Source organism: Bos mutus, chromosome 4 (genome assembly GCF_027580195.1).
Source record: "Bos mutus isolate GX-2022 chromosome 4, NWIPB_WYAK_1.1, whole genome shotgun sequence".
Taxonomy (NCBI): Eukaryota; Metazoa; Chordata; class Mammalia; order Artiodactyla; family Bovidae; genus Bos; species Bos mutus.
Genome location: NC_091620.1, coordinates 5,505,869 through 5,524,564, shown reverse-complemented (window position 1 = coordinate 5,524,564; position 18,696 = coordinate 5,505,869). Strand labels below are relative to the sequence as shown.

Sequence of the window (18,696 nt, the reverse complement as noted above, 5' to 3'; positions counted from 1 at the left end):
CTCCTGGGAAAGCGCACTGCTTTCAAAACGAACGTTTCCAAGCGTCTGCTGTGGTGAGGTCCTCAGCCCAATACCGGAGAAGGGGTGGTGCCCGGAGGGCCTCCTGGGGCTGGGCCCAGACCCCTCCCGTGGCCCTGCCTCCCCGGGATGGGGGCCCACCAGGCCCAGGACGGACGCCGCCCTCCTCCACCTGGCCCTCCTGGCCTCCGGGCGCCGCCCTGCTCGCTCAGGAGCCGCCCACACATCAGGGCCGCGTGGAGACAGACGTGGAGGCGCGGCGGCCGGCTGAGGCCTCGCAGATGACCGCCCTGTCCTGGGTCCCCACAGCAGGATGCTCGGGGGTGTGGCCCGCTGAGCTGGACGCCAGCCAGAGGCCATGAGGGGGGTTGGTCCTCACGGGGGCGACTCTGAGCCATGTCCGCCTCCTACGGCCTGGGAAGCAACCGCGGTCCGCCAGGACGGACTCCTACCGCCCGCGCCTTCCCGCACGTCGGCAAGGCCGCTGTCTCACCGTCCCGTGCTCGGTGGGGATGCCTCCCCCTGCGGTCGCACATTTCAGGGTCTAGACCCCAAAACCTCACTGGATCCCTCATGATGATGGAGAAGAGCTGCTCTGTTTAATGACTAGTACTGGGGTTCACAAACGATGCCAAGTGTCAGTCAATAACGCTTACAGTTTATTCAAGTGGGTAGCACTTAAAATCCGTTATGCTTTCATGGTTACATTTTCCACACTAAGCATCAAACACTGTCCACTCTACCCCCCAAGGGCCCCGCACAACCTCCCCCCACGGTCACCCGAAAACCACACGCATCACGCTTGCTCCAGGTGCCCACGCTCACGGAGCCACCCCGCACGCCCGGGCCCCTGGGCAAGGGCCACTGGCCTGTGAAAACCCCGCGGAAGCTTCTCACGTAGCCCTCGGTGCCCAGGGGGAGGGCGAGGGGCCGCTGTTGAGGAAGGCTCTGCCAGGGCGGCTGCAAAAAGCTGGGGACCCCTGCCCGAGGCGGGGAGCTCCCCTAAGCTCTAGTTTTCAGCTCAGCGCACGTGCTCAGGACCCAATGAGCCCAGACCCACACTAAGAGCCGGAGGTGGCCCCGCGGGGCAGAAGCTTGTAGACTCCCACCTTCCTGCCAGGAGAACAGCTCCGGGTCCAGGAGGAGATGGGCGAGCTGAGGTGGAACGCGGACTGCTTGCAGAGGACGGGGATGAAAACCGTCAATGTGAGGGCGACTCCAGCCCTCGAGCGGCCAGGTCGCCTGGGGAAGGTCTGGCTCCCTGAAGGTCCGGGAGGGGTCACCCGGGGTCGGAGGTCACCTTCACACAGCCCTGAGCTTAAATGGAGCCTAGATTCACACACGCAGCGGCAGAAGGAGAGGGCGTGTCAGAGCATGCACACGCACCCGGGCCGTGGACGGCCAAGGCGGCAGGACCCCGCGTGTGCGCGGGAGAGCGGGGGGCCGCGGCCGACGGAGGGGACGCACGGGCACGGCGGGAGGGGCAGGGGCGGCCGGCGGCTCCGCCCCCCGGCCCCAGTGCGCCCCCAGTGCTCCCCCCGCGCGGCTCCGCCCCCCGCCCCCCGGCCCCAAGGCGCCCCCCACAGGACGCGGGCCGCACGCGCGTGCACACGGCTGCTCCGCCGCGGCCGTCTAGAGGGGGCCCTTGGTCGGCTTCTTCTTCTTCGACTCCTCTCTGTGCTTCGGCTTCTTCCTCTTGCCGCCTTCTTTGAATCCTAAGGAGACAGGCGTGTGAGACCCTGCAGGGCGGCAGCGCGTGTCTCTAAACGTCCCCTCCCCGGCTGACGAGACACACCACACGGCAAACTCCGCCTGCTCCGTATCGGAGGCCCAACGGAGACATGAGCTGACTCGATACCTGGCGATGAGCGCCTCTCACACCAGCACCCCGGGTCCCGGAGGCCGAGTTCCCGCCCGCCGCCGGGAGCCCCCCGCCCCACGCCCGGCCCCACACCCCGCCCCGAGGCACCGGGGGCCCCTCTGCAGGCAGAAGCCCAGCGGTGACCACGTCCCGCCTTCCTGCCTGCCCGAGGCTGGGGAGACGAGGGCCCAATCCGCTCGCCTTCTGGGGTTCTACCTGGAACCAGGCGCCCAGGGCCGCTCTGCACAAACAGCTCAGGGAGTGTGCGCGTCCACGTGGACGCAAGGGGTGGGACGCTGAGTTTGGGGGAGAACAGACCACTATGAAAATCCTGCCCAGAACCAGACCAGCGTCACTGCGGGTCTGTGAGCCGGCACACGTGGGCCCCTAAGCCTGAGGAGGCCACCTAAGCGTCCTTGGGTTTCATATTACGCAGCAGGTGCGGCTCAGAGCGAAACCACTGGGGCCCCAGTCTGTTCACAGGCCCTGCACCCACTCGGGGACCCCTTCTCAGAACCAACACCCAGTGGGCGGGCCCACTCGGGGACCCCCTTCTCAGAACCAACAGCCGGTGGGCGGGCCCGCAACGCCCGGGCCAGGTCTGGGAAGGTAAACGACCGGTGCTGTTCTTAACTCAGGAGCTTCTGTTTCATGCTGAATAATGTCAATTCTCGTTTCTAACAGCTCCACATTCTGGACAGACCCCCGGTGTGTGTGGAATCCATAAATCGAGAACACTAATCCTTTCTCCACGTCTCGCTGTCCGGTTTACGGGTCCCGAGAGGCGTGCGATGCACCCTCTGAATAAAGCTGGGTTGGCCACCGCACTTCACAGGAGCGCCAGCAAGAAGGGGCCATCAGGGTGAACAGAGCTGCCCCATGCCCCCCGCAGACCGGCCCAACCCTGAACCACACGACACGGGCCAGGCCATCCACACAGGAGGCCCTTCTGGGACCCACAAGTCCAGCCCTGAGGGCTGAGCACACGCCCACGATCAGAACCCGCCCACCAGCCCCTCACACACCTCATGGCGGGGTGGGGCACCAGACACACTGTGGGGGCCGCGCTCCTCCCCACACACTCCCAAGAAAACGAGGCAGAACACGGAAACCTGGCCGAAGTCACCGTGGGACCCTCCCCACCACACGGGAGCATGCCCCCCGGGAGCAGCTTATCTTGGGGATGGGGGCGCCCAGCAGGTTCCATCACTGCGCCAGAGGCTGCTGACCTGCTGGGGACCTGGCTTGCCCTGCGACCCAGCAACCTTTTCCACTGTTTATTTCTGGAACCTTCCTTTGGAGCAAGCAGCTCTGTCATCTCCCAGTAAGATGTCAAAGAGCTCACTCCGGTCACACCAGTCACACAGACGTCCTATCTTGAACCCTTTGGTGGCTTCACGCTGGCACGCTGCTGCAGGCCTCGGGGCTCACTACGGGAGGCGGGCATGAACAGCAGGAGGCGGCCCTGCAGCGCCAGCGTCCGCCAGGCCCCCCGGCCGCCCCAGGACACAGGCGGGAGCAGCACCTGGCAGAGACGGAGCCCCCCTGCGTGCCGCATGTGTGAGGACGTGGTGTCAACAGCCTCCCACCTGCAGGCACCTGGGCGGGACCTGGCCAAGCGTGAGAGCCCAGTCACTTTGCTTTTCCTGCCGAATCCTCCTCTCCCGAGACCCCCTGCAGCAGCCACTGCCCTCCCCTGCACAGGCCTGGCCTCTGCTACCCACAGGCTGCACAGGCCTCACCGTGGCCCCCGGTTCCACCTCCTGACCAGACATCTAGACAAGCGCCCCGAGGCAGGCCTGGGCCCCACGCAGGAGGCAGGTCCTTCCAAACAGAGGGACCCCTTCCAGCCACGAGACCCCTATCAAGTCCTGTGTGTCCGGGAACCTGGACTCACGGCGCTGTCCCCCACCACGTCCAGCCTGCGTGCCATCGGGGCCAGGAGGTGGCAATGAACCCAGGGAGGACGCCCGCAGGCCCATGCGAGGCACAGCAAGCCTGTTCTGAACTCACCCAGCCCTTCCATCCGCCTGTATTTTTCACTCGACCACCCAGGAGAAAGGTGTCTGCCATCCTTGGGGCTCTGCAGACCTGGCTCGGGGCCCAGCACACCCACAGTCCAGCGGGCGGACAGGACAAGCCCTGTCCTCAGGGGCAGACCTGGACCTGTTCCACGTGAGGGGGGTGCCAGGGGGGCTACAGGCACTGAGCTCCCAGCAGGAAGTTCCAGAAGAAAGCAGCGGACCCTGTCCTCCCGGGTCCCTGCCTTGCCCCAGGTGCAGAGCCAACCTCACTGAGACGTCATTCTGACCCCGCGGATGAGGGGCCACCTGCCCTCCATCTCGTGGCCAGCTGTGGTCAACCTGGCGACTTCTGGCCCTGAGAACCAAAACGATCGCTTAGAACTGAGGAGCGACCCCAACTACAGATTCCCGACGCCTGGCTCCAGACTCAGCCAGGTCCAGCCTGCACACAGCTGTGCCCTCAGACGTGATCCAGAATCTTCTATGGGGACCGCAGTTCACAGATCCTCCCCCCACCCCGGACCCCAAGATAACGTCGGGTCCAGAAGCTGAAATAGGGAGGAGCAGGGCCCGTGTGATCCCGGGCAGGACCCCTCCCCTGGGATAGGGGGGGCCAAGTCAGCACCCGGCACGCGGCAAGAGGGCCCCCGGGGGCAGGGGGCCCCAAGGCCGCGCCCGTGATCAGCACGAGGGCGGGCAGCGGGGCTCAGTCCGCAGACGGAGGGCTCCTGGGGGCAGGCCGTGCCCGCGGGCTCTGCCGAGACAACACACACATGCGGTGCTGGGAGCCTGGCGCCCGTTTAATGTGGCCGAGCCCGGCCGCCCCCACCCACCCGTCAGGCCAGCACGCAGCAGCACAGGAGGCGTCTTGGTCCTCGGGGGCCCCGCGGCGGCCGGGGGGCGGGGTCCCGGTGCACACCTGCGCAGAAGGCGCCCGGCGCGTCCTCGTCCTCCCCCGCGGCGTGCGCCGCTGGCCGGGGAGGGGGCGCGGGCCGCGGCGGCCGCAGCGAGCGGGCGCTGGAGCTGGCGGGCTGGGCGGGCAGCGCGCTCTGGCCTCGTCGTAGGCACTCCTCCGCGAAGGCGTCCTCGTCGGCCACACCTGAAAGCAAAGGACGAGACGCGCGTGAGCCGGGCCGGGGCCGCGTCCTCGCGCCAGCGGGGCCGGAGCTGAGCCTCGCGGAAAGAAAGGGGGAACCAGGCTGGGCCTCGCCGTGCTCAAGGATCCCAAAAGCCCCCCGCCGGCCCCGGGGCGACAGCGGGGCCGTGCTGCGTGGGCATCGCCCCGGGGAGAGGGCAGGGCCGTCCGTGGGCCCTGCCACGATGGAGGCGGCAGACTCCCCGCGTCCCCCGCTCAGGCCAGAGCGCCGCTGGAGCTCTGAGCCAAGGACCCCCGCACACGGTCACTTGTCACGGCAGACACACGGCCGAGCGCGTGCCTCCGCGCTCAGGGGCTGTGTTTCTATCAGTCTTTTCAAAAACAGGAGGAAGTTCTGCATGTGATCGGAACACCAGGAACACCGGAAGAAAACAAGTGGCAGCCGCCACCGAGCAAGTTCCGGCTTCCTTCTCTGCAGTCACAGCGCCCTACCTGAGGGCACGGCTGCAGCAGCCCAGTGACACTGGGAAACGGGGACCCGGGTGGTGGTGGCACCCCGTGCCCCCCAGGGGTGAGCGCGCAGCCCCTGCAGGCCCGCGAGCTCCACGGGGTCATCCACGCCAGCGCCCCTTGACTGCCCTGCCCACCGCAGACCCCACTCCAGTCCCCCTGCCCCGGGGGAGGACAAGACGACCACGATGCTCCCGAAATGAAAGCCCTGCTCTTTCGACGGGGCTGCGAGCACAGCTGCTGCTGCCCTGGTAACCGGTCCCCAGGCCCTGGGCTCGGTGCTGGGCAGGGGCGCGGGGCCTTGCCTCTGTCTTCTCCAGACGCGCCTCCTCCCCAAACCCCACACCTGCCCCGGCCGAGGAATCCTCCTCCAGCAGCACAGATGCTCACCCTCCAGACACAGGTCGACGCTGGGGAGCCCAGACCCGGGGCCTGTGCTTCCAGGGCTCCTGAGCGGACGCTGCGCCCTGCAAAGCCTCTGCCCACCCTGCAGGCCTGGTGGGCCCCTGTGGCGGGCCTCCACCAGCCTCACGATCCCCTCCAGCAACACACACGCAGGCCTGGTGGCAGGGAGGGGTGCCTGGCAGTCAGCATGGTGCCCTGGCCACTCTCACAGCAGACGTCCACCCCAAGGGGCGCTGGCTGAGGAAGCAGGCCTGGCCGTGGCCCTCACCCCCGTCCCTCGCCTGCGCAGGGCTGCCTCACCACCCCCAAGGGGTCACCAGCGCCTCGAGGACATGGGCTGTGTGCATGAACAGAGCGGCTCTGGGACACGACCGTCTGCAGGAGGAAAGCGCCTGAGTGCAGGGGCCCGGGGCAGAGCAGGGCTGGGAGCTCCCAGGGGCCTGGGGCTGCGGCGTCCAGCACACACACAGGCATGACCCCCAAATACGCGGAGCACTCCGGGGGAGGGGCCCAGAGCCACAGCTAATACACGACCATCACAGTGACGTGACCTCCAATCCAGGCGGGACGCAAGTGGGGGAAGGTAGGTGGCCCGACCCTGCAGCTAAGGGTCGCCCCCAAGCCCACGCAGGGCTCCAGTCCACCAGGCAGGAAGCGGCCGGCCGACCACTCGTGGGGGCTTCAACGTGCTTTTGCAGGGACATGTGCTGCCAGGTGGGGCCCAAGTGCCCAGGTGCTGGACAGGCTCATGCTGGGCAGCTGCGTGCCCGCAACGGCCTGGATGTAGCGGAGTGGGCATCCTGGGAGCCAGCCTGCTGCCGGTACCCACCTCGGACCCCCAGGGCCCGTCAGCTGTGCAGGAAGAGGCGGGGCTCCCCCAGCCCCGTCCTGCTCAGGGAATCCCACCGTGTGTCTGAGTGAGGGCGAGGCCGGCCTGCCAGGCCGTGCGCGGGATGCCTATCTGCTCTGGACGGACTCCAGGGGCGCCAGTGCTCAGGCAGGGGGGCCCCGCAGGAGCCGCAGATCCCCTCCCGGCCCCAGCACCTCCTCAGGGCTGCACCTGCCGTTTGTCTGGGCACGAAGCTGTCTGGACACGAAGCTGTCTGGACACACCAGGCCCGACGCGCGGAGCACACAGGGCGCCCCCCGTCCCGTGGTCAGGACGCCAGCCTTTCACTCCACTGCGGGGGAGAGGGTTCGGTCTCCAGTCAGGGAACTAAGATCCCGTGTGCCCCGTGGCATATAAATAAGATGAAAAACATGTTTAAATTCGACAGCTGCTCTTATTTTTACAAAGGCACACGGTGCAGAACACACTCCAGGGCTCAGGGTCTGGCGAGCCCCCCAAAGACCGGGACCCCCTGTGGGCGAAGGGAGGACCCTCCTGGGCCCCAGGGTCCTCTCGGCATCCAGACGGCCATCTGACCCCCACCAGGGCACACACGCACCCTCAGGGCTGGAGCCCAGGGCAGCTCGTGCACTCACTAGCGCGGGGTGGGCACCCTCCCGCACCCCAGGGGCACACCCAGCTCGGCGAGGGGCTCATGCTGTGCTGACCAGGAACCCCCCAGGCTCACACACGACTCCTGGCACCCTCCCGCCTGCCACCATGAAGCCCTCTCTCTCACAAGCACCAGGCCACAGGGTCTCTGAACTGGGCACCGTGCAGGGACGACGGAGGGGGCGTGGCCTATGGGAGCCCCTGATAAGCGGTGGTACCTGCACGGCTGGGCTCCTCACGGTCCCACGGGCTGGCCACCCACAGTGTCAGGAGCCCCAAGGCCCTGGGTCTGGAGCAGGGCGATCACGTCGCTGACCCCACAAGGTTCCCCTAAAATCCCACCTGTGTCACGCGCCAGGAGAGGGTCCTCGGCGGGGCGGGGGTTGGGGGGGCGCTGGAGAGAAAGAAACATGTGTACTGAGAACCTCTTCCCAGTAGTTCCGCCAGGTACTTTCTGAGAGAGACCCTTCCGTGTGCGTCCACGCAAGCGCCCATTATGAGCCCACCATTACACGCAGAGTAACACTGGGCATTAACAGGTTTACAAACACGAGGCCACCATCCTCTTAAATGCAGAGGACATCATGCGAAACGCCCGGCGACAGGAGGCTCAAGCTGAAATCAAGATTGCCGGCTGTGTGCTTAGTCGCTCAGCCGTGTCCGACTCTTTCTGACTCCATGGACTGTAGCCCACCAGGGTCCTCTGACCATGGGGATTCTCCAGGCCAGAATACTGGAGAGGGTTGCCATGCCCTCCTCCAGGGGATCTTCCCAACTCAGGGATCGAACCCAGGTCTCCTGCATTGCAAGTGATTCTTTACCAGCTGATGCCAGGGAATAACCTCAGATACGCAGATGACACCACCCTGATGGCAGAAAGTGAAGAGGAACTAAAGAGCCTCTTGATGAAAGTGAAAGGGGAGAGTGAAAAAGCTGGCTTAAAATTCAACATTCAGAAAACTAAGATCATGGCTTCCGGTCCCATCACTTCATGGCAAATAGATGGGGAAATAGTGGAAACAGTGAGAAACTATTTTCTTGACCTCCAAAATCACTACAGACAGTGAATGCAGCCATGAAATTAAAAGATGCTGCTCCTTGGAAGAAAAGCTATGACAAACCTAGACAGTATATTAAACAGCAGAGACGTCACTTTGCTGATAAAGGTCCAAATAATCAAACGATGGTTTTTCCATGTGAGAGTTGGACTATCAAGAAAGCTGAGAGCCCAAGAATTGATGCTTTTGAACTGTGGTGTTGGAGAAGACTCTCGAGAGGCCCTTGGACTGCAAGGAATCCAACCGATCCATCCTAAAGGAGGTCAGTTCTGAATATTCAACAGAAGGACTAATGCTGAAGCTCCAATACTTTGGCCACTTGATGTGAAGAGCTGACTCACTGAAGACTCTGATGCTGGGAAGATTGAGGGCAGGAGAAGGGGACTGATAGAGAATGAGATGGGTTGTATGGCATCATGGATCTGACGGACATGAGTTTGAGCAAACTCCAGAGATGGTGAAGGAAAGGGAGGCCTGGCGTGCTGCAGTCCACGGGGTTGCAGAGTCGGACAGAACTGAGCGACTGAACCACCACCATCCTCAAAACCGTGCTCAGCGGCAGGTGACAGAGACCGCTCCAGAACATGGGGCTCCCCGGAGTGAGCTCACTGCACACCCTGGGCACTGGCAAGCCCGCCTCGCGAGGCCCAGGCTGTGACCGCAGCTGGGACCAGGCCCGGGTGAAGAGGGCTTGTGCCTCACACGGCTTCTGAGCCGGAGAAACAAGCCCCCAGGGACAGCAGCACCGGCGGACATGGGCCCAGCTGGCGTCTCAGAGCCAAGGCCAGCCTCTGCCGGGTCTCCACGTGCCGCAGCCAGGCCCAGCCCGGGAGCTGCCCTACGGCCACGAACACGCATGGCAGGGGTCTGCAAGGTCCCCAACAACGGGCGTGTGCGCCCCCAACCCAGGCTCCGAGCCGATGCCCCAGACGTCTCCAGACTCTCCCAGGGCAGCGGCGTCCAGAGCAGAGACGGCTCTGCCCTCAGGGTGGCCGGGGCCGTGGTTGCCAGTGCCCCCCCTCCCTGCCCGGGAGCCAGACACCCCACCCCAAGGGGGCACAGGACACTCCTGGCAGAGGCAGGGCCAGTGCTGGACACAGAGGCACCGCAGACAGCTGGGACGGCCTCGCCCGCGTCGGCTCTGGGGCTCCCCGGTCACGCTGCCCTGGCCTCGTGCCCACAGCCTCCCTGGCACCCATGTCCTCCTGCAAGACCTGCCTCTGTTCCCAGGGCTGCGTGCATCCCCATCAGGGTGGGAGGCCCAGGGCCCCAGCCACTCGCCGCAGGACAGGACCCGCCGGTCTCTGCTCAAAGGCTCTCTGCTCAAAGGCGGAGCAGGTCCGGGGCCAGCCAGCCCGCAGGCGTGGCCACAGGCCCAGCCCCCAACCCCTTCGGACCCAGGGCTAGGACAGACATGGCTCCTTCCTAGGAAAACCCAGGGCAGCAGAGGTGCCCCAAGCCGCGAGGGGACGAGCCTCCGCGAGGCCTGGGAAGACCGTTCACCTCCCCGCATTCAGCCCACGGGGGCTGGCGCCTGGAGACAGACTCCGGGGTGTGCCTGCACTGCTGAGACGCCAGATCTGCGGGACCGTCACTGAGTCTCGCGTTCGCCACGCCGCGGGTCTCTGAGCCCATCCTTGGTTTTGGGCTGAAGGGCCTGTTTCTCACAGGGGCAACCGGTCCTCAGAGGCTTGGTCGCTCCAGGGAAGCACTTAGGGTCCTGATTTCAGGTGGCAGAAGGGCGGAACACACGCACCAGCCATGAGTCCAGTGCGAGAGGAGACATGCTGCCCGAGACCCCCGCCACCATGACGGTGCCTGGGCTGCAGGTCCCGATGGCAGACGCTGCCCAGGAGGCCGACAGAGGCTCTTCCCTAAGGACAGGGTGGCCCCAAACCCCCAGACCTGTCCCCACCCCCAGGAAACGCCTGCAGCCAGGAGTCTTGCACTTTGAGTCACAGCATTGGGCCCACGATGCTCAACTGCTACACTCAGGGCCAGGGCCCCACACAGTGGGCATCCATCTCTCCTTCCCTGGGGTTCCCTCCGCACCCACGACCCCGGCCCCGGGACGACCCCCAGGCCTGCTGTGGATAATTCAACGATGGCCCAGGGCTGCTCCTCACTGAACAGAAGCCTCCTCCAGAAAAAGCATGCTGTCCACCAAGGGTCACAGAACAGAGTGCCCCCACTGCAGGCCCCCACTGCAGGCCACCCAGCACCTGCAGGGGACGGCCCCCCACCAACCCACCCACCACGGCACGGCACCAACATCCTCACGAATCCACACACCGCCCCTGTGGTACAACCTGAAATTCCACGAGTTTAAACCAGCAAGTGATGACGGCCACTGCCATCCCACCCCCACACCTAACGTCACACCTGCTGAAAACCAACCACACCTTGGCTTCTTTCTACAGCTTCTTCTGCGCTTTCCATACAACACCATCAATTACGAGACACTCCTCTCCTCTGATATTCACCGAGCTTTTTGTTTCAACAACTTGCTACGTAAACGCAAAGCAAGTCACTTGAAGGAAAGTCAGTCACGTCCAATTCAACCACCCAGAGTGGACTGTTTTGGTGTCCCTTCTGCTAGCCTTTTCCCTGTGCAGGAGCTAACGGCTAACACGCAGGAACTGCAGCCCGTGGATCACCCGTCCTGCATCCTCTTCACTTGGGAAACTAAACACACACCAGAAAACACCTGCCCCGTGGCACCAAGGGAGATAACATTTCAACACAAACCGCGACCGGCCGGCCCCTGTGCAGAAGCTCGGTGAAGTCAGCGAGCAGCTATGAGGGGAATGTCCCAGCAGCAGCCACACGCGCACAGCCAGGACCCCAAACGCTCCGCTTCTTTCCTCAAATGGAGCCCCAACACAGGCAGGAATCTGGCTGATAACATGCAAATAAAAGCAAACCTCCTCATGTAAAAACAAAGTCACTTTTTCCTAATATGTACAACCCCCCAGGCCTCGGGGGTGGCTGCTTTTTGCTCTTCTGTGTTGAGGGGGTAGGGCAGGGTTCATCTCATGCTTCCCCACATCAGGAATCCCACTGACACACACTGGATTACTCAAACACCCAAAAATGCACCAGCGGCCTGAGAGGGGACCCCAGGGTGCAGGGCCTGGTATGTGCCGTTCTCATGGGCTCAGCGCTGGCCCCGCGGCATGGGCTCACACACAGCCCCGGGCAGGGATGCAGACCCACGGGGGCGGGGAGGGAGCCGGCCCCAGGAGACACGGGGCACAGGCCTCAACCACAGGCAGACCGGGAAGGCAGGCGGCGGCAGGGAGGAGTCGGGAGGGCGCCCATGCTGGGGCAGGAGGGACGCGGCTCGGTGTGGAGGCCAAGGCCACAGCAAGAGCCTCCCATCCTGCCATTCCAACCCAAGTGCTGCAGGGCATCCACGCCTCCGACGCCCCAGGGGGCCGGCCGCCCCGGCAGCGCTGAGCTCAGGAGAGACCCTGTGCCCTTGCACCCTGCCCTGAGGCAGCCCCCCCACGTGCACCCCCCTCTCCCGAGAGCCTGTGGGGCTCATCACAAGAGGCATCCGTGCGCCGCGGGCTACTCCAGGCACGGGCCCACCGCTCACACACCTTGGGTGGACTGCTGGAGGCCCGCGGGACGGCCACCAGGAAGGCCGAGGCCAGCCTGCCCCACTAGGTCTGCCCGAGGGCGCCAGGCCCCGGTCCAGGCCCCCGCACACCCGGCAAGAGGGGACACGGCCCCGGCGGGAGCCCAGAGGCTCGCCCAGAGCCCCCTCCCACCCCCTGGAGAGACCCTCCCCTCCCTCCAGAGAGCCCCCAGCCCACACAGCCCCCTCCCCTCTCCCACAGGGCCCCTCCCCTCCCCTATGGAGCCCCAGCCTGCAGAGCCCCCAACCCACAGAGCCCCCTCCTCTCTCCCACGGAGCCCCCTCCTCTCCCCCCCACGGAACCCCCTCCCCTCTCCCACAGGGCCCCCTCCCCTCCCCCACAGAGCCCCCAGCCCACACAGCCCCCTCCCCTCTCCCACAGGGCCCCCTCCCCTCCCCCACGGAGCCCCAGCCTGCAGAGCCCCCAACCCAGCCCTCCCTCTCCCACAGGGCCCCCCTCCCCCCCCCCCCAGAGCCCCCCCACAGGGCCCCCCCACCCAGCCCCCTCCCCTCCCCCACAGGCCCCCAGCCCCACAGCCCCCCCCCCCACAGGGCCCCCGACCGCCCCAGGAGCCCCAGCCTGCAGAGCCCCCAACCCACAGAGCCCCCCTCTCCCCCCACGGAACCCCTCCCTCCCCCACAGGGCCCCTCCTCCCCCAGAACCCCAGCCCACAGAGCCCCTCCCTCTCCCACAGGGCCCCCCCTCCCCCACGGAGCCCCAGCCCGCACAGCCCCTCCCCACAAAGGCCCTCCCCCACAGAGCCCTCCCTCCCCCCACAGAGCCCCTCCCTCCCCTGCAGACCCCCCAGGCCTCAAAGGCCCTCCCCCGCCCATAGAGCTCCCAGCCCACAGAGCCCCAGGCCTGAGGCCCTCCCGCCCACCCCACTAGCAGAGTCCCCTCCCCTCACCTGCAGAGCCCCAGGCCCCCAGGCCCACACCGCCTCCCACAAAGATGGCTGGCTGGCGCCTGGGGCCACACGGCTGGAAGAGGCCCCAAGAGAAGCTGGGTCAGGGCCAGGCAGGACTGGGAAGGTGGTAGGTGGGACCCCCTCTCTGGTGTGAACGGCCAGGGGCCCTAAGCACCTGAGAGGGCGGCCTGGGCCCTCCCCAGCTCAGTTTGCACTCAGGCGGAAGCGGGGCTCTCCACAGAATGACCAAAGGCCGTCCCCACAGACACTGACCAACATAAACCATCAGAGGACGGACTGATTGCCGCAGGGCCCCATGGTCACAAAATCTGACTTTTCTCGAGACACCATTTAAACCACATAAAAATCTCAGGATGAGTGAATCTAGTTTAATATTGATATCCATTAAATACATTTTTTAAAAACCTGTATTACATAGACTAGCAGATACGTGCCAAGGAACTCGCAGGCATTTCATCAGAACACCCCACCAGCAGGCACCACAGTGACAGTGCAACCCGGGTGGAAAGAAGACCCAGAGGACAAGACGACGCAAGAATCCCCAACGGGGGGCACACCACACAAGACTTCAGGGACACCAACACTGGCAAGAAATCTGGGAGCAAGCTGGGTGACTTCAACACATACCAACGTTCCAAATAATCAAAGCCACACACGGACAAATACAAGTGAAAATACACGAAGAAGAAACAAAACGTTCAGATGCGCAGCATGTACGCTGTTCAAGCAAAGGCTACCCCCAGACACAACACAGTCCAGTCAAGTGAACACGTGACAACTAAAAAGGGACAGGGCTTTGTCAGGGCAGGCAGACAGCGAACGCTGATGAACAGGCGCCTCTGAGATCCGAGGACTGCAGGAAAACGGGCGCCTGATACTCACCCTCCAGCAGAGGCTCCGTGTCATCCCACCATGAACCATCCCACCACGAACCGCACACAGACGGGGTTCGCGCGTGTGAGGAACCCCTGCTCCCTGTGGGAGGTAACTAACGATCACCACCTTTCAACACACACGCGTCCACGCCCGGATTATTCCACACTGTCTAGGCGCCGAGTTCAGCAGGACCTCTCCTACGGGAACACCACCCCACGCAGACACCCGGACGGTCACAGAACAAGCGAACGTCCACGCTTCACCGGGCGGCACGAGTCCTGGGGCGGGGGCCGCGATGGGTGCCCACAGCCACCAGCAGACCACGGCTGGACAGCTGCCCCAGCCGCACCCGTGGGGCCACAGCCGTTCCAGAAGCAACCAGAACCCGGACCCCATGTGGCAGGATGCCAGCAGCCAGGCCCTGGATTCCACAGGAGCCTTCCCTGACCTCCTCAGACTCGAGCCCATGTCAGCTGCACTCGGGCCCCTCACGCAGCCCCCAGAGAAGGGACGCAGAGACAGGACTCGGAAAGACCACCTCTCCTCCCACCCAGCTCTGGGCTCCGCGTCGCCTCCACACGCAGCAGGGCCTCGGGCTGCCGGCTCCAGGGAGGGGAAAGCTCGTCAGTGTGGGAAGACAGTAGCAGCAAAGGCCGGCAGGGCCTGCCTGCACTGGCCTGCAAGAGGCACAGCCACGCCGACCGGAGGGCCTGTCTCCCTCTCAGGCAACCTTGGGACGTGCTGTCAACCCTGGGTAAACGCATCATCCTTCTAGGAGCTCCAGGAGCATCTTTAGTTAGAAGGCAAGTCCACTCCACTCCACTTTAAAGTGTGAATGCTCTTCAAGAGGTCAAATCACATGGGGTGTTTTTTTGGTGCAAACAGAAAAGAGTGCTTTTGAATGTCAGCAAACATTTCAAAGGTGGTGGGATCAGCCCGCCAGGCTCCACTGTCCATGGAACTCCCTTCCAGGCAAGAATACTGGCGTGGGTGGCCACTGCCTTCTCCAGGGGATCTTCCCCACCCAGGGATGGAACTCCCGTCTCCTGCGGCCCATGAGTCGGCAGGGGGATCCTTAACCGCTGAGCCGCGTATCACACACCACACAGCTCCTGGGTGGACTATTTTAAGTAACTTCTACCCCCACCTCCCGCCCGCACCTCAGTGCTAACCCCCACCCCACGGTGCTGGGCTGTCCATCCAGGGGTCGACCAACATGTACACGTGACTAGCAGAGCGCGTGGAGTACACTGGGCAGCCGCTGGACTCAGGCCGCAACAGTCTGGCCACTTCTCAAGGTGCTGGTACCTGACATCCTTTTAAGAAAATTATGACTCCCAATTTTAAGCTGGAAAGTCACTTGCTATTACTGCTTAAAAAAGAATCACAGGTACATGACTCTTTAGACTTCCCATATACAGGAGCAACTGCGTGCGAACTAAAACGTCCTGTGCACTGATCCTTAAAACCACAGATACACCTCAATCACTGGAAAAAAGAACAAGAGAAGCCTGATGCGAAGATGCCTCTCCAGCCCGGGGGCTCTGGCTGGAGGGGCAGCCGCAGGACGAGGAAGGCCCAGAAGGCCGAGGGCTGAGCACCCTCCACCGAGGCAGGCCACCCTGGGGCTCGTGGGCGCCCGCCGCTGAGCGCCCGCCAGAGTGGGGCTCCGCGGGGGCAGGGCGCCCCACATCCCCAGGAGGCAGCACAGTCCCCGCAGGGCAGGGAGAGGCGAGGCCACGCTGCGCCCGCTCTAGCACTCCCGGGCCCGGCGGCCTGCAGCCTGGGCCTCCCGCGACACCAGGCCGGAGGGAGAGGGCGGGGAGGGTGCAGGACACCATGGGCCGGGCGCCCCCCCAGGGGCAGATGAGCCCTCTGTGGGGAGAGACGGCCGATGCGTAATCCGCTGCGGTACCTGCTGTGAGACCAACCCACCAGCAACCACGATGCCGTGGTCCAAAGAATCCGGCCTCCCACGCTGGACACTGGGGTCACGGGGGTCACGGGGCAGGAGGCCTGGGGGACAAGGCGGCCAGCTCACGGGCAGCACTGCCAGGCTGCAGGACTGAGCCCTGCGGGGGGCAGGCACCATGCTGACCACAACAGACCCCTCGGGCAGGCCCAGCGCCCACGCGGGGAGGCAGAGCAGGAACGGCTGGCCCGCCCTCGTGGGGTCTGTCCTCCCACGGCGGCTGGGACGCATTAGACGACTCTGAGAACCGCATCAGAGGCAAAGGGGAAGACATCCAGCCACGGTTTCCACGAGGCGCACACCTTGCCCAGTTGAAACCTCAGTCAAGGCCCAGCGGGGCAGTCTGGTGAGACGGGCGGACAGAGTGCGAGCAGAGAGCAAGCAACAGGCGTTCTGAGGCCCAGTCCCCCCGTTCACCAACAGGACGACGATGCAGAGTCCCAGAGAGGCCTAGTCCTGCACACCCCTCATCACCGTGATGCCGAGATTCCTGCTCTCAGAGAAAGAGCTGCCGGGACCTCCCTTCCTCTGACCTTGATAGGTAGCAAGACAATATGACTAATCACCAAAACACAGGAAAAAAAAATGTCTTACCACATTTTCATTGCTGGTCACACTCAGTACTAAATCTCCATCTAGCTAACTCAATTCATCACAACTGCAAGGACTAGCAGATTCAGAGGTGTGAGACAAGGATGAAAAGTCACCACATGAGCAGTTCTAGAAACAGAAGCCTCAGACTTAAAGGATGCAGCCAAGGATGACAGAGGAAGAAACCAATGATTTAGGCCTGTGCCTTTACACCTGTGTCACTAAACCACCCACTCTGAAAGCAGCAACCACCTCGAGAATCACTCAAGGCAGGCAGGATCTGGGGTTTAAAGTAAAAGGCCATGGGTCACAAACATGCAGTCCAACCCCAACCAGACCACACAGCAACAAGGGAGCAAATTCACTCAACAATCTTGGCTCCAAAGCCCCCTGAAACTGTAGTGGTCACCTCTGTCTTGTCTGTGAACTTTCTGATGACTAACCACTGAGAAACAAGACCGGAAACAACGGATTAGAAAACTGCTGCTGGGTTCTCTGCTGGATTCTGGCGACAAGACCACCCTGCAGAGGCAAGGACAGCTGGTGGGTGACCAGGCAGGAAGGGCGAGGCTTCCGCAGACAAGGGAGTGAGAACCGAGAGGAACGATGCGGCCCCACCAACAGTGGCCGAGACCCCGGCAGACCAGACGTGGGGCACAGGGGCTAGCTGCGGGGAGTCTACAGCTGTCTCCGCAGACCTCCACAATGTGCCCTGCATGGACCGTCGGGAGGAAGAAAGGGGAGCAGGTGTGAACGCCGGGATGGTCCGTATCACACAGAAACCCTGACTGGGCTTCGGAACCTTTGGAGCCCGGGAACGACAGGGAGGAGGCACCCACCGTCACTGAACGACCCCCAGCGGGCGAGGGGGCGGAGACAAGGAAGGAGAAACAGCGTGAGCGAGCGCGGGGAACAGCGGCACCGCCGTCCCCTCAAGACTGGGCTCCAAGGGCTCCTCGAAGACCTCCACCCCGCACGGCAGGGGTTTCTCCCGAACGTGGGCAGAGTGCACAGGCGACGAGACAGTCGAGCATGGCCACCAGCAGCCTTGGGGGGAGCAGGGCCCAGTCTCCTCCTGCAAAGACCCCCGGGGCTCCAGGAAGACCTTTAACCGTGAGTACAAGGACCGGCCGACGAGCAGCCCTGAGAAGACAGAAGCCGCTGCTCGCGGGGCTGTGGCCACTGGCGGCACCGCACCCAGCAGCCTGCCCCGCGCACAGCCTCGCCCAGCACAGGGCCCAAGGCTGCAGACACCAACCCGCCCGCGTCCCGGGCTCCGGGAAGAAGGCCGAGCTCTCCGCCTGCATCACCGACGGGCCTGTCCACGGTGACGCCAACACTGGCATCCCCGAGCAGGGACGGTGGCCGTGTGACGGTGGCGCCCCCAGAGCACCGTCGCCAGCAGACGGCCCTCTTCTGCACACCCGGCCAGCCCAGGGATGTGCTCTCAGGCACCCGGACCGCTGAGGGGCGCACCAGACTCCTCTTAACTGCCCTGGTGTCCCCAGGCGGCCTTGAACCTGTTCTCAGCAGTTCACCCCACCCGTCAGACACCAATTTCAAGTGCCGGGACCCTCTCCCTGAGTGACTGAGGCCAGCCACGTCTGGGCTGACAGCACAGACGCAGCACGCCCCCCGGGCCAGGCCGTCGGCCGGGCGGACTTCACAGCGCGGCTTTCCAGCGTGACCGCCCACAGCCGCCTCCTCGCGGCCCCGGGTGCTAAGACGGAGCCGCACGGCCGCCCCTTCCTTGTCTTCCTAGCTCCAGCTGTCTTCCCATACTTACATTCAAGTATGCAATGCTTCTTTAAATAGCTTCTTCTAGCAGTTTGACACTGTTTAGATTCAAAACAAACTTGAGTAGGGTAGTTAAAAAGACCAGCTAGCTCTTGTGTAATATCCCTCTGGCTGGAATTCGTTATCAGTGGTCATCATGACAGACCACACTGACGGAATGCGGAAGAAAACACCCTGATGTCTGCCCGTGCCAGCACCATCACCAGACTCCCAGGCACGCTACCTTTCAACGAGCTGGCACCAAACACAGCCTAGAGAACTGGGAAGGCTGGGAGGGTGGACAGCTGGTTCTGCCCTCCCTGAAGAAATGGTCAATGAATTGCTAATCATTACTCCACATCAACAGGGAATTTTCATACACTCTCCAAATACATCAAAGAACAGACGTCAGTAAGGTCCAGGGTCAGCCTCAGCG

The 18,696-nt window shown here is 63.7% G+C and overlaps 1 protein-coding gene across 4 annotated transcripts in view; it reads right to left on the bottom strand.

Moving 5' to 3' along the window:
• Positions 1 to 656: 656 nt before the first annotated feature.
• The window catches only part of DNAJB6 (DnaJ heat shock protein family (Hsp40) member B6), a 52,277-nt gene continuing 34,237 nt past the window's right edge, over positions 657 to 18,696 (bottom strand). For 3 of the 4 annotated variants that reach the window (XM_070368996.1, XM_070368999.1, XM_070368998.1), the window contains 2 exons: positions 4,823 to 5,002; positions 657 to 1,733 (listed from right to left, as the gene is read on the bottom strand). In XM_070368996.1, coding sequence (XP_070225097.1) covers positions 1,651 to 1,733; positions 4,823 to 5,002 — 263 coding nt within the window. In that variant the 3' untranslated portion in view covers positions 657 to 1,650. Of the gene's footprint in view, positions 1,734 to 4,736; positions 5,003 to 18,696 lie in introns of all 4 variants that reach the window. The other variant, XM_070368997.1, reaches the window with a different exon arrangement.